The 15893-nt window shown below is 38.5% G+C and overlaps 1 protein-coding gene across 1 annotated transcript; it reads right to left on the bottom strand.

Moving 5' to 3' along the window:
• Positions 1 to 11840: 11840 nt before the first annotated feature.
• On the bottom strand, positions 11841 to 13893 carry LOC107786673 (1-aminocyclopropane-1-carboxylate oxidase 5-like). Its single transcript, XM_016608192.2, has 3 exons — positions 13665 to 13893; positions 13041 to 13267; positions 11841 to 12720 (listed from the first exon to the last, which is right to left on the bottom strand). Exons 1-3 carry the CDS (start codon positions 13764 to 13766, stop codon positions 12102 to 12104), a joined length of 948 nt encoding a protein of 315 aa, XP_016463678.1. The 5' UTR covers positions 13767 to 13893; the 3' UTR covers positions 11841 to 12101.
• Positions 13894 to 15893: the final 2000 nt, after the last annotated feature.

Here is a 15893-nt window from a genome sequence, read left to right as displayed (position 1 = left end):
CAATTCGACACAGACATCCCTTTTTTTTTTACGTCAGAGGCGAAATATTTTACTTATTCATGCTCTCTTTCAAGATTGCGATTGTTACTCTTCCCTTTTGACTTAGGTACTAACAATTTTTTTTTATGCAGCTTGAACATGGTTTACTTCAGAGACTCAGTATCCTCTTCCTCCACATCCAAGTATCTTGTAATTTTAGAGTACAGGGATAGTAAAACGGAGACCAGATTGCTAGTTGATACAACACTGACCGGCTTATATGCAACTTCATGGCCATCCTTGCAAAATCCATTTCGTTTAGTGGATTGGACCTTTGAAAATACCAAACGTAAATTCAAGACATGGACTCTTCGTTCCCATAATCACAAAGTTAAGAATGTAGCAAGTTCCCTCCCATGCTTAGGACGACGAATCCTCAAATGAGAAGTATATTGGAGTGATTCCTTAACTTTTGGTGGCGAATTTTATTATATTCCTGGCTATTGGGAGTGGACCGAAGATATCCTTAGTAGGAACCATCGAACATTGAGGGCCAACAATATTTACGATGTTGTCTATGCCTCATTGTTTACTTATGATCATTCTACAAGTATCATGCAAGCCTTTTGTGAGGCTTGGTGTCCTCGTACAAATACATTGCTTACCTCAGTTGGAGAGTTATCCATATCTCTTTGGGACTTGTACGCTATTGGGGGTCTGCCTTTAATGGGGTCTCCTTATGAGGAAGTTATCCCAAATACTTGAGAACTTACAGGTGCTTACAACAAGGATAAAAGGTTCCTTCCACAAGCCTGTCAGTAATTGTTTGATGCATATCACCAACTCCGAGAGGAAAACACTAAAAATCATAACGTCCCTGTGAGAAGATGGATAGAGTTTTGGAGCAAAAAGGTTGTAATGTATGAACAACCTCCAGCGAGAAAAGAAAAAAAGTCCACTCGTTCCAAATCAACACACAACCCTACTGGAGCTATAGGTAAAATAGTTAATTGGTCGGAAGTTGAAGATGCACTATTTGTTAAACTTGGCGTTGGAAGTGACAAGAAAGACGAAGTATACTTAGCTGCTTTTTTATCATGCTGGTTATGTGTCTTTATGCTCCCTACAAAAGAAGGCGACTTTATTCGGCCTGAGACTTTCAAGATTGCAGGCCTTCTAGAATGTGGGCAAAGAATTAACCTCACCGTTCCAGTCTTAGCTAGCATTTACAGGGGATTAAACACAATTTCAAATGGCTCACCACTCGATCCTTCTAGAGTTTACTTCCCAATTCATTATGTGTATGGTTGGTTGCCCTGTTACTTCAAGACTCATTTTTCTCTATAGGCCGTCTACTCCTCTGATGGCCATATACTCAGTTAAGGGAACAACGAGATACTTTGGGAATGAAGACGCGAGAAAACGTATTCATGGAGGATAAAGTGCCGCATGGACTTCCACAATGCCAAGTATTTCTCAACCGTATTATTATTGCGATGATGGAAATGAGGAAGATTCCGAGTCAAATTATTTTATGAGTATTCACTCGAATTACCTTCCTTTGAGAAATGGATCAACCTTCATCGTGGAGCCTTATATCCCTCATCGCTTCAGTCGTCAATTCATTTTTTATCAAGACATCCCTGGTTTCTTGGATTAAGATTTTCGTGAGTGCTAATTAGACAAAGGATTGGAACTTTTACGAATTTGTGTTTTGTCTAAAAGTAGGTCAAAGGCCACATTTCCCCCTATTATGCCCAAGATGAAGAATTATGTCTCGTCCGATTATAAGTCTTGGTGGGAAAGAGTGCGTGGAAACTTCCTTGAAAACCACTTGCAATCTTTGGTGGCTACCGCTGGGCCAGTTACTGCTACGCCTTTAGAGATCACGCCTCAAAAGAATAACAGGGAGGACACGCCTCCTACTTTAAAATCCAAAGTGGTTGTACTATGCGATGTCAGGGGACCTCCATATAAAGAAGTTCAAAAACAAAGAAGGGACCTGTTCAGGCTCATCAAGCCAATGAGGGTTCCTTTCCATTAAGCACCATTGTTCCTACCTCCAACAAACGTCCGTCCCAAAACGAGAGTGATAGTAGTCATGGAGATCAAAACTTCAAGCAGGTGAATCCATATTCAATCAAACAAGGAGATGCTAATTTGGGTGTAGTCGAGATTACTGACAGCATCGGTAGTGCTTCAAGAACTTTGACGGCTATCAAAGAGGTAACGATTAAAACTTTCATATTATCTTATAATATCCAAGTAATTTAACTAACCGTATATCCTTTTCTATGCAGCCAAATGGTGTTCACATTTCAATGGCATCACACCAAAGCAAGCCACAAGATAGTAGCGAATCTGTGACAGAGCCAGACTCGAGGAAATCACTTCCAATACCTAAGTCAGACCTAGAGGCGACCTCCATTCCTAGTCTTGGAGCAAAATCGGGGCCTAATTTTCACCAACGATCAGCACCAACGATGTCTATCTTTGATGGAAGAAAGGTTGTCTTGACTCTTCGTAAGGATTTCATTTTGAATGCCTGGGCTAAAATTCATGCCAAACTCGAGGACCTTACCGCAGACAATGCTTCTTCTCTTCAATTCGAGATCCAAGTGATTCTCGAGGAGATGGACAGAAATGGTGTGGATATTTTCCCTCTAAAAGACCTATTGACGTCTTTCTTTGAGCTTCCCACTTCATATGACCAAGCACAATCAACTCTTTCTGACAAGGTTGTGGATGTTGAAAAATCAGAGTTATTTTTAAACGCTAAGGAACATCTTGATCTTGTCTTGATTGAGAAAGGGGAGAAGGTCGAGAAATTGTCTGCCACCAGTCAGCCTCTCAAAGAGGCCAAGGAGAAGGTGAAACAGTTAAGAGCTCTTCGAGGTTTCGCGAGGAAAGAGGTTGAAGAGATTGAATCTAGAGTCTCATCTGCTGAAGAGGAGTACCGTAGATATTCTGATATTTCCTTGGCAACTGCTGATGACCTGACCGACGTGGAGATAAAGAAACAACACCTAGAGGCGACCCTTAAAGACTTGGTCAATTACAATTTGTGTTTAGATTAGTTTGTATAGAGTATTTTATTCGCCTCTTTTTATTTTGCATTTGATTAACTTGCGACTATTCTTAGAAATGAAAACTCTATCTGTTTTACTTTATATCACGCATTTTCATCAATATTCCCTTTTTTCTTTGTGGTTCAATATCAATAGTTCTTTACTTATCCTGATGTATTGATGTCCCCATAATAGAACTTGGCTTTCTTTTAAACGTCGATGGTATTCATGTCTCGAAGTTCTCTGCATTTGGAGATACATCCTCCTTTTTCTTTGAGGTTAATATTGTTCATCACCTTTGCACCTTTTGTGGTAGGAGATAAATATATCAATGTGAGAACGTCAAAAATATAAGCCATTTGATTCCACCACGTTGAAAATTTGAAACTAATCACGTTGAAAATTTCAGATTTATGCAGTCTCACCAAAAAATTTATATCTTGGTGTAGGAATATCGAAATTATGAACCGTTTGATTTCATGAAAACTAGACTTTAAAATCTATGAATATCCAAAATTTGGAATCAAAAGTTTTGAGAATCATCCCAGATATTATTTTGAATCTAACTTTAGATTCCGACACGTTGATAGTTTCAGATTTGTGCAGCTTCAACAAAACAAATTATATCTTAGTGTGAAAATATCGAAATCATGAACCGCTTGATTTTATGGAAAATAGGCTTCAAGATCTAAGACATATGAAAAATTCGGAAACAAACATTTTGAGAATCGTCCCAGATATTATTTTGAATCTAACTTTAGATTCCGACACGTTGATAGTTTCAGATTTGCGCGGCTTCACCAAAACATTTATATCTTGATGTAGGAATGTCGAAATCACAAACCGTCTGATTTTATGAAAATAAGACTTCAAAATCTAAAACATTATCAAAACGTAGGATTTAATACCTTAAGGATAGTTTCAGATAGTATTTCGAAATCAACATCAGATTTTAATATATTGACAGTTTCGAATTGGCGTGACTTCGCCAAAACTTTTATGTTTTGTTATGGAAGCCTCGGGATCACGAGACGTTTTTCTTGCTATAAATTGAAATTCAAGAGCTCCATTCTCACAAATATCTTGGGTTCAAGTCTCACTGAATTTGAAACGTTGTGCCTAGGAATCTTTCTTCTTATATTTGTGTTCCCTTTTGACGCCTCTCTTCTCTTCCCTCTTTTTTTCCCCCCTTTTTTTTAGGACAGTGAGCGGATATGAAGACCAACAAACTTGAAGGTTATGTGAACATGAAGACATAGCAAATCCCCAGACTTTGCTACAAATATTGTCATCATTTCAGTGAAGACACCATTTTACCATAGCAGCTTGCCCTCTTTAAATCAAATGGGATCCAAAGCTTAACAGAAGAATGGTATCTCAGCTCGATTTTCAAGTACTGATTGAATGGATTACATTCCATCGTACTTCATTCGAACAACGATTGGGACACTATGTATCTTTTAAACTCATGCGACTGAACTCAGAATGAAACTCTAAGCTGCCTACGTACCTCGGTGAAGAGGATCAAGTCGTACCATAGATGAGAATGGGTTATTTTTTTATTTTTTTGTTTTTTATTATTTATTTTTTTTTATTTTTTTATTTTTTTATGTCCTAACTTTTGCCTAGGCTGCCTATTTCGAGGTTTTCAACCTAGGCCGCCTCTTTCGAGGTTTTTAACCTAGCAGAATTTTTTTTTTTTTTATATGTCCTAACTTTTGCCTAGGCCGCCTCTTTTGAGGTTTTTAACCTAGCAGACTTTTTTTTGGGCCGTACACAGTTTATACTCTTGCGGGCCAGGAGTATAGGAACATGCAGTTTAGGCTCATGCGTCAAGGAGCGTTGCAACTTCAAAGATAATACTTCTTCAAAAACTTGCCATTGATAAGGCCGATTCTCATACCATCTGCCTCAACCAGCTTGTAAGCCCCACTTGAGTAAGCTTCTTGTACGACATATGGCCCATCCTATTTTGAATTGAACTTCCCTACAGGTTTATGGGAAGTAATAATGGGTCTTCGTATGGCAAGAATATGATCTCCTACTTGAAAAGATCTCGGGCAAACTCTTTTATTGAAGGCGCGAGACAATCGAGCTTGATAACATTCAAGACTCTGTTGAGCTTCCAACCTCTTCTCATCAATAGCCTCCAACTCTACTAATCGAAGTCGAGTATTTTCTTCATCAGTGATCCCTTCTTGAATAGCCAGTCATAATGAAGGTATTAGACGCTCGAGTGGCAAGACGGCTTCGACTCCATAAATGAGTGAATAAGGAGTTGCTTGTGTTGGCGTGCGATGAGTCGTCCTATATGCCCATAGAGCTTCTTCCATACGGCCATTCCAATCTCGTTTGGATTTGGAGACGACTTTCTTTAACAAGTTGCATAGAGTTTTGTTGAATGCCCCATCTAGACCATTGGCGGCAACATTGTACATCGAAGAGTTACATTGCTTGAAGCCAAAGAGATCACAAATCTTGTTCATCAACCTATTATCGAATGGCTTTCCATTATCCGTTATTATGTAACGAGGAATGCCAAAGTGATAGATTATGTTTACTCGGATGAAACTTGCAACATTTTCCTTCTTTACCTCTTTAGGAGCAACAACTTCAGCCCATTTTGAGAAGTAGTCAGTTGCAGCCAAGATGCATAGGTGCCCACCAGAGGACTTTGGCAGTGGTCCAACAACATCCAATCCCCAAGCGTTAAACGGCCAGGATGCCACAGTCGGGTGCAGCACTTCAGGAGGTTGATGAATAAAATTCACATGGAATTGACAAGCCTTGCATCTTCGAGCATAGTCCAAGCAATCTTTTACCATCGTTGGCCAATAATATCCCATCCTTTTTACATAAAAATGGAGCTTTGGTCCAGACTAGTGTGACCCACAAACCCCAGAATGTGCCTCTTGCAAAGTTTGGAGTTCTTTTTCTTCCCCTGAGCATCGCAAGAGTACTCCCTCGAATGACCTTCTGTATAGAGTATATTTGTAGTAAAGGAAGAGAGGTGCACAACGACAGATTTCAGTCCCTCTCCTCGGATTTTCTGGAAGTATCCCATAGCTTAAGTAGTCGATAATGGGTTGTCGCCATTCGTCTTTCTCAGCTTCATAAATAGTGACAAGATGCTTGAGTTCATTTCCATCACCTTCAACCTAATTTGGCGGCGTTACTACCCATTTTTGTGAGACAGTAACTTGCGCTTAATCAGGGTAGGTTAACGATGAAGCTAGGGCAGCTAAAGCATCAGCCTTCTTGTTTTCTTTCCTTGGCACATGTTAAATATTCATGTCACTGACCCATCCCATTAAGTTTTTAGCATAATCATTATATGGGCGTAGTTTAGGTTTCTTGACCTCGTAACTACCTAAAAGCTGGTTGATCACCAACTGAGAGTCACCAAAGACTTGCAATTGCAACCGCTTCATTTCGACAGCCATTTCAAAACCAAGTATTAGTGCTTGATACTCAGCAATATTGTTAGAGCAGAGTTGCGTCAACATAAAAGAGTAGGGCAGAACTTCACCTTGAGAAGTGACAAATACTACACCAGCACTAGCTCCTCCGCGATGTGCAGCACCATCAAAGTACATCTTCCATGGAGGTTGAACTTCATTGACCATTGCGTCCTCATCAGGTAGTTCGTCAGTTAGCTCCCAATCATCCGGTATAGGGTGATCTGCCAAGAAGTCTGCCAATGCTTGTCCTTTTACAGCCTTTTGAGGGATGTACAAAATCTCAAATTGTTGAAATTGGAAATACCATCTTGCTAGTTGATCACTAAGAACAGGTTTTGACATCACGAACTTGATGGGATTTGCTTAGAAACAAGACGAACAACATGAACTGAAAAGTAGTGCTTTAACTTTTGAATTGAGAAGACTAGCGCCAAACATAACTTTTCAATTGGCGAATAATTCAGCTCGTTTGGTGTCATCATCCTGCTCAAGTAGTAATAGCGCTCCAACAAACCTTTCTTGTGCTGAAATATATAGTATCAGCGGCTTTCCAAGTATAGGGGCTGCTAAAATCGGAGGCTTCATCAAGTAGGATTTAATGCTCTCAAAGGCATTGCTACACGTTTGGTCCCATTTAAAAGGGACACCTTTTTTCATAAGGTGACTGAATGGTTGGCACCTCCTAGCTAGGTTTGAGATGAATCTCCTAAGGTATGATAACTTTCCTTTCAGACTTTTCAATTCGTGAATATCCCGAGGCTCAGGCATTTTCAAGATTGCATCTACTTTGGCTTGATCAATTCCAATCCCTCGATGTCGGACAATGAAACCAAGGAACTTTCGGAAGTAACTCCAAAGGCGCATTTCAATGGATTCATCCTAAGTTGGTACCTCCGGAGAAACTCAAACACCATTCTCAAGTTTTTCAAGTGGTCGCCCTTCTTTTTTGATTTTACCAGTAAGTCGTCCACATAGCATTCGACATTTTTGTGGAGGAGGTCGTCAAAAATATTCTGCATATCCCTTTGATAAGTAGCACCAGCGTTCTTCAAGCCAAAAGGCATTACCCTGTAGCAATAAATACCCTTGGGGGTTTGGAATGCAGTAAGCTCTTCATACTTTGGTTCCATGCGAATTTGGTTATAGCCTGACGAACCATCCATAAATGACATTGCCTCATACCCACTAGTAGCATCGATCATCAGCTCTTGAATAGGAAGCGGGAATTCATCTTTGGGACACGTATTGTTGAGATCCCTGAAGTCGACGCACACTCGAATCTAGCCATTCTTCTTCCTTACAGTGACAATACTTGAAACCCACGTTGGGTATTTAACTTCCCGAATAAATCCAGCTTCAATGAGTTTGTTAACTTCAGTTTCAATCAAGGAAACCAAGTCTGGCCTAAAGCGCCTTTAAGCTTGCTTAACAGGACGAGCGCCATTCTTGAACGCAAGGTGATGGACTGCTACTTTAGGGTCCAAGCCAGGAATTTTTTTGTAACTCCAAGCAAAGACATCCCTAAACTCCTTGAGTAACTCAATATAAGTGCTTTATTCATCAACTTCTAGTAAAGCATTTAGGTAGGTGGGTCTTGGTTCTTTATTAGTGCCAAGGTTAACTTCTTTTAAGGCATCAATCGTTGCCTTCACCCCTTCTTCAAGTTTTGGGGGAGCATCTTTCGCATCTTCATCTTCTTGAGGGTCCCCATCGTTGAAGGATATGTGATAACACGGTAAAACATCGTCCAATTTCTCGTTATCCTCCATTAGAGATAAAACACCATGCTCGCCTTGTGCAGTAACATGATACGAAGAACCCACACTTTCTTTGTCTTCATCACGTTCTTTAGTGTAGACCACAGTGTATGTCTTCACCTTCAGTATCTCATTACACGAAACCATGGCTTTTGTTTGTCGCTTCATTCTAGAAGGAACCAAACTTTGGAAATCCTTAGAGATCTTCTAAATTTTGGGTGAAGCAACTGTTCTTGTATTTCGATAATTTCTCTGGAACTTATGCCCCTTCTTTAATGGACCCAATCTCTCAAATACGGAAGTTCTCACAGTTGATTTTCCAAGTTGATCAAAGATAGAAGGCCTGTTAGAAGCGGAAGATTCGTCTTCTACAGTGATATAATTGCTGCTCGCCCTTCTTATGAAGATGCACACTGGTGACGGTTGATTGTATCCCAAACCTTCACGTGGTTGCCTCATCGCATCTTCTTCTAGGAGCTTCCCTAACTTTGACGGCTCATTGGGATTCTATCCAGCTTTTTCAAATAGCCTGTAAGCGTAGGATCAAAACCTTCATCTGTTAGTTTTGTAGGGAGTGCCACATTCTGCAAACGATTTTGGGCTACAAATCCTACAAGTGGCTTCGAGGACAACTTTACTGCCTTAATTCATTTTACCGGAAGAGTTAACTCCTTTAGCATGTTAGTTTGGAGATTAGATGATTCGCCTTCATCTTTCTTCCTTTTAGGGACATATTGGAGCGCATGATTTACTTTCTTTCCATAAGACGGAATATCCTCTCTATGAGATTTATTCGTGTCGGGTTGTACCTCCTCAGTAACAACTTTGATTTTGTCGGCAACCACCTCAGCTCTCTTAGCCGTGGACCCATCATCCTTGTCATTCATAACATCATCATATTTTAGCTCCTTCACAATGCGGTTCTTCAAGTAGAACTTTGCATCGGCGAAGTGTGACTCAGCCTCGGTGAATGGCTAGTCATCAGCAATTATCTTCTTCTTGACTTCACCTTCGTATTATTTCAAACATTGATGGTAGGTAGATGGAACCACTTTATTCTTATGTATCTAAGGCCTTCCAAGCAAGAAGTTGTATGTGGTCTTTGTATCGATCACATGCAGCTATGTACTTGATTGCATATCTTCAATGGTGATTCCCAACCTGATCGCGCCTATGGCCCTTTGCCCCCCTTGGTTGAATCCTTGGATCATCACATGACTTTCTGAGAGTTCGTTCATGGGAATACCAAGTTCTTTCACAGTCCAAATTGGCAAGATGTTCACTAAGGATCCTCCATCAACCAAAATTTTATTTACCCTTTCATTACGCATATAGCCAACCAGGTACAATGGGCGGTTGTGAAGAGTGTCACCTAGCAGAAGATCGTCATTTGTGAACGTGACTTTTTCCTCGCACGCGTTAACTTCTTGAGGAATAGACTCGATGAGCGTTTTTGAAGATGGTGCCAACCGTAGGTCATCACTCTTTTTTTCCCCTTTATCAGCATTGCAACAAGAGGCCTCAATACCATCACGGGAAATCTTCATGCGGAACCAACATGGCAAGAAATCCTCCAAGGTCACTGGATGTCGTGGCTTTTGAGGGTGGCGCACCTCCACTTTTGCTTTCTTCAAACGCCTAACTGGATTCTGTTTCATTGGTCTTTTTACCATCATCTTCCTTGTTGGTTGTTCTATTGATTCTTTTCGTGGACTCCTTTTGTGGCGCCTACGACGAGTCACCAACGTCCAACCTTCATCGTCATCATGTTGATCGACTTCAACTTTGTTGTTCTCCAGTAATTCTTCATCTTTACTTTCTTTAAAACCACATAAGCCATCCGGACTAAATGAGCCAAAGGTGATAGAGACTTGGTTTGCACTTGCTTTCTCATCTTCAAGCACGATCTTCTTTTCACGAGCCAAGTCCATAACTTTGTCCTTGAAGACAAAGCACTTCTCTAGAGAGTGGCTCACAAGTCGATGGTATTTGTAGTAATTTGGGTCATTCATTTTACTAGCTTCATTTGGCCATTTTATCTCCGGAAGCTCAATGAGATTTAACTCGAGGAATTCTTCAAAAATTGCTGGCACATCAGAATCTAGAAATGGGTACTCCTTCTCTTGCATTTCTTTTAGAGTCAACTTCCCACTTGGTTTATCTTGAAAAGAAGTGGATTTCGTACTCTGCTTGTTGCTCACCTTCGTTGTAAACTTCACAGGTGATGTGTTGACATTCATAAATTCTTTGTTTTTAGACCTGGGTACAAACTAGCTCCATTTCCTGACTTCTTGCTTGTCGTTCCCTTTGCGAGGCTCAGAGATAGGCAGCCTTTCGTTTCCAGCGGAGGCCATGCTTAACTCCATGTCATGGGCACGAGTTGCGAGTTCTTCAAATATGCTAGGCTTGATACCTTGCAAGATGTAGGGGAGTCCCCAATGCATTCCTTGGATGCACATCTCTATGCCAGAAGCTTCACTAAGCCTCTCTTTGCAGTTGAGGCTTGCATTCCTCCAACGATTGATAAAGTCGATAACTGGTTCACCTTTTCGTTGACGAGTATTTGTAAGTTCTATCATACTCACAGTACGTCTTATGCTATAAAAGAGATTGAGGAACTCTTGCTCTAGTCGATCACAGCTATCGATAGATCCAGCCTCGAGGTCTGTGTACCAGTCAAAAGCATTTCCTTTTAGCGAGGGGACAAACTGCTTGATGAGGTAATCTCCATAAGTCCTAGCATTGTTGCATATCTCAACGAAGTGCGCCACATGTTGCTTTGGATTACCTTTACCATCAAACTATTGAAACTTTGGAGGTTGATAGCCAACAGGCATCTTCAACATATCAACCCTTGCAGTATATGGTTTTGCATATGTAAGGGAGGACTTGACATGAACTTCATACTTGTTCTTAATGGTTTCTTTAATGAACTCCTTCAGTTGATCGATTGGAATCATCCCTTCAGATGAGACAGGGATAGCCTTAGCGTATGCTACTTGTCTCGGGGGAGAATCACTATCTGGAACTTCTGGGAGCTTGCCAAGTGCGTGGGTAGATTCTTCTTCCATCAAGATTCCCACCCTATCTGTTAGCTTGTAGATTTTAGCATCTTGATTTTGCATGCACTTGGTCAAGCCAGTGATTGCTTCCGTCAAGTTTGTCAACTGCTCCTCCACAGATGAGGTGTTTGTCACCATGGCTTGCATGATTGTCGTGGATGATGGAGAGTAGCATGGATTGTCACAGAGATTGATCCTCGATTGGCTCACGCTATGTGGTGTCAGTGGGGAGGATCCATCACTTGAATCATCATCTTCCTTCACAGCAGAGTACTTAGATCCGGAGAGGTCAAGCAGAACAAGAGTTTTCTTGATCTTTTCAGCAACATCACTTCCTCTTTCGATTGCGTTTGTGGAAGATCTTGATTCGTTTGTGTAAGTCAAAGTTCTGACTCTTTATAGTCACTATTAGATGCAAAAATCATTACAAACATTTATAAGAAATAAAATAAGAGAGAGGAAAGAAACCAGAAAGATGGCTAACAAATACGTAATATATTAATAGCATGCATATCTATAATATATAATTTGTAATTTATAAAGACAGAATTAATAGATACATGACTTTCGCGAACGAAATATGAGAAATGGAAAAGCAAAAGCACTAAAAATTCCAATAAAAGCAGACACAATTTTATGCACTGCTGGGACAAGGCCAAGTATAGCAACTCCCCATGAATGAAACAAAGGAGAAAAAGGCTATTGACTTCACACAGTAAAAAATTAAAATTAAGCTACATTAATGTGTATCCATGTTCTCCTTAATCTTGATCATCACATGGCTCTAACAGCTCGGAATCTTGGCTCTTTAGGTAGAAACTTCTGCTCGGTATAAACATTCATGTAATCACCAAACACAAAAGCTGGATAAGTACTTAATTCCACTTCTTCCTTATTATTATTATTCTCCACAATTAACTCTGGTGCTGGAGCAATAGTAGCTTTCAAAGAAGGGTTGTAAAAAGAAGCAATAGATCTCCTATTCCCATTTTCTTTAGCCAAAACACGATGCCAAACACTCTTATATTTCCCATTGCTAAGGACCTCAATTTGATCGCCAGTGTTGATAACAATGGCGTTTTCAACAGGCTGAACATCGATCCATTCGCCGTCTTTTAGGATTTGGAGACCATCCACTTGATCATCTTGAAAGAGTAAAATTACACCTCCAGCATCAGTATGTGCTCTTAGGCCATTCACTTTTTCTGGATGAGGACAAGGTGGATAATGGCTGACTTTAGTCCCAAAAAATGCATTTTCTGATGTTTCTTCCCCGTTATTATTGAAGGCTTTTTTGATGTACCCTTTTGCTAAACCTAAGTTTTCGTCCATTACTTCCATGACTCTCTCTGCTATCTTCTTCAGTTCTGATCGATACTCTTCCATTGTTTCCCTGTTTATTTAAATGTACATATATTATATCTTGTTAGCGAAAATGATCGAAATGATAAAAACATATATATACTATCCATATTTTCTTTTTATTTATTTATTGAAACCACCACCATTGACTGTGGTTTTGAGGAGTTAGGCATTGACCGCTACCTTGTATATTAAGATCCAAAAAGTGAATACAGAAAGGAGGGGGATTTCTATAATTTCTTTGATTAACATATCGAATACAAAAAATGTAGGGTTTGTACGTAAAACTTGTTGTGAGTTCATATTTTGATGGGGATATAGACTAGTATAGTATTAATGTAAAACTTTCACCTGAATTGAGGAATATTGGAGGACCATTCATTATCGTCAGTGAGAAGGAAGACATCTTCCCAGTCTACATTTTCAACTTTGCCATTGCTCTTATTCTCCACAACCTCATTCAGCAACTTCACTGCTGTTGACTTGTTGAAGTTCTCTTCTCTTTCCTTCTTGAAGCATTCAGAACTAACTTTCTTTACCTTCTCAAGTAGCTCCACAGAAATCCCATGATTCACCAACTGCACAAATTATAGTAGTTCACACATTTCTATTAGCTATGCTAGCTCATACAAAAACATTATTCAAGAAAATAGCTAGAATCCGCAATATGTCACTCCATCCGTTTTAATTTATATGACAAAGTTTGACCGGGCATAACTAAAATATTTTTAAAACTTGTGATCTTAATATAGCATGATATTTGTGTGGATATCAAACTTTCAAAACTTTTGATATTGAATATGCTATAATATTTATATCACTATAAAGTATGTAATTAAAGATAAAACGGGAAGATCAAGTTAAATTATTTCCAAATTCAGAGATAAGTCATTCTTAGCGAAACCGACTTATTAGGAAATAATATTATTCTTTTCTGAACGGAGAGAGTAAATAAGTAAGAGAAAAATAAAATACCTGAAAGAATCCCCACTCTTCACAGCAAGTGGCAATCTGAGCCAGAGTCTTAGCTCTCTCCTCTCCATTAAGCTTGGAAAAATCAATAACAGGAATAGCCATTGCTGCAGTTATAACAGAGTAGAAGTATCCAAAAAGAGAGCAAGAAGAAAGTAGGAAGAGAAAATTAATTAATAATGCTAGAAAGTGGGAACAGTTTTTTTCTTTTTGTTAAGGCTGGAAATGCTGTGTTGTGAATATAGGAAATGATTACCCCCCTATTTATAGCCAAAATAATTTCAGCCACCTTGGATGTAACTCTATATACTCCATTTACACGAGATACTTTGACTCGGTACGGAGTTTAAGGAAAAAAAAGAAGATTTTTGAAATTTGTGGTTTTAAAAGTTTTAGGGGTAAAAGCTTTGTGGGGCCATGACATTTGTGTGGTTATAAAAGCTTCTCATTAAGGGCAAAATGGATAAAATGAAGAGTTTAAAGTTGAATTATTTCCAAATTTAAAAATATGTCATTTATTTATTTTAAAATAGACTAAAAAGAAAAGTACCTCATCTAATTTGAATCGGGGGAGTATAATTTATTACGTGCTTTATTTGCTTTTATTTCCCAATATTTTTAAAAAGATAACAAATTAAGAAAGTGTAGCCGTTAGAGTAAGGTAATTGGACGGTGACATAATACTAACTTAAGAAAAAAGGTCAATGTCTTTGTGAGGCATTGCTTTCCCACAACAGAAGCATTCTCGTCATGAGATAATTAATAATGGTGCATTCAATCATCACAATAATCAAAAGAGTAATTAGGGGTCGCTCGGTTGGTGAGATGAGATAGACAAGAATATCTCATGGGTAGGATATTTCACAAATGTAACCACTTGATCGATCGTTTTGAATTTTAGCGTTCCATCCAGTAGTTCGAGATCTTGGGCAACTTTATATTGTGTAACATGACTTGCGTGTGTGGTCGGATTTGATTTATGGATATTTCAAAATTTATTTGGATGGGTGATTCTCATTTTAGAAGCTTAAGTTGAAAATGTTGACTGCGATTTGACTTTTGTGAAAATGACTCCGGAACGATGTTTTGATGACTCTGATAGGTTCGTATCGTGATTTTGAATTTGGACGTATGCCCAGAATTGAATTCGGAGGTCCCTAGTTTGATTAATAGACTATTTGACCAAGCTTCTAAAAAATTAGTATTTAATTTTAAAAAAATACTTAGTTTGGAGAGTTAAATTATTTAGCCAAACGTTTAATAGAGTAGAACCTGTTTTCCTATTCCAGGGAAGAGGCCGGAAAAAGCCGAAAGGCAAAGTTGTATTAAAGTGTTTTCATAACAAAATACCCTTATTCAAAATTTATATTTACCAACTATGTCCTAACAACATGAATAAAAAATAACCTTATGTATTGTCAGATATTTACGACTAAAGTCTCAAAAACATGCTTCCTCTCTCTATTTTCTAATTTTAGTTTTACATGCACATTTTAGTTGAATGAAATTAAAAAAACAACTTAAAGCCTCAAAATAAATATTTTAATTCATTCATTTATTAAAATGATACTAATGGTATAAGTGATCTTTATTTTTGTAATTGATGCAAAAGTGCTGTTTGAAAAGATTAGCCAAGTTTAAACTGGTTCTATAATATTAACAAAAGTATTTTATCAAGTGATTTTTTGGTCAAACATAAATTTGTTACTATATAGAGGTACTTTTTCTATAAATCCACTATCACAAAATAATTTTCAAAATACCCAGATTTTAAAAGGACGTTGGCCAAATAGTCTCTAACTCACAAATTCTAGTAGCTAGTATTACGATTTGCCAACACGGAAATTAGCTATAACTCAAAAATTACATACAAATAAAGACATGCAATAAATTTGATATTTAAATTCAAGAGCATAAGTTATATTGACAATGTTGGATATTCAGTAATATAATGAATTTTGAAGAGTTTCAGTTTGATTAGCTGTAGCAAAAGATGTAACTGCCTCATGAAAATTTGCTTCTTTTTTTTTCCTTTTCAAGAAATTGTTATTTGAAAATGGCTGCCGACTAGCACCCCGTTCATCAAGTTGAGCACAGACTTAACTTGCCTTTTGACTTTCATAAAGCATGATATGTTTTTGTATGTAAAGGGATCAGATAACTAAAGAAATTTGCACTAATTTGTAGGCATAGTTTGAGGGCTAAGGAAGAAGGTGAACTTTAATATTAATA

The sequence above is a fragment of the Nicotiana tabacum genome, chromosome 12, assembly GCF_000715075.1.
Source record: "Nicotiana tabacum cultivar K326 chromosome 12, ASM71507v2, whole genome shotgun sequence".
Lineage (NCBI taxonomy): Eukaryota > Viridiplantae > Streptophyta > Magnoliopsida > Solanales > Solanaceae > Nicotiana > Nicotiana tabacum.
This window is presented reverse-complemented; position numbering and strand designations above follow the sequence as displayed.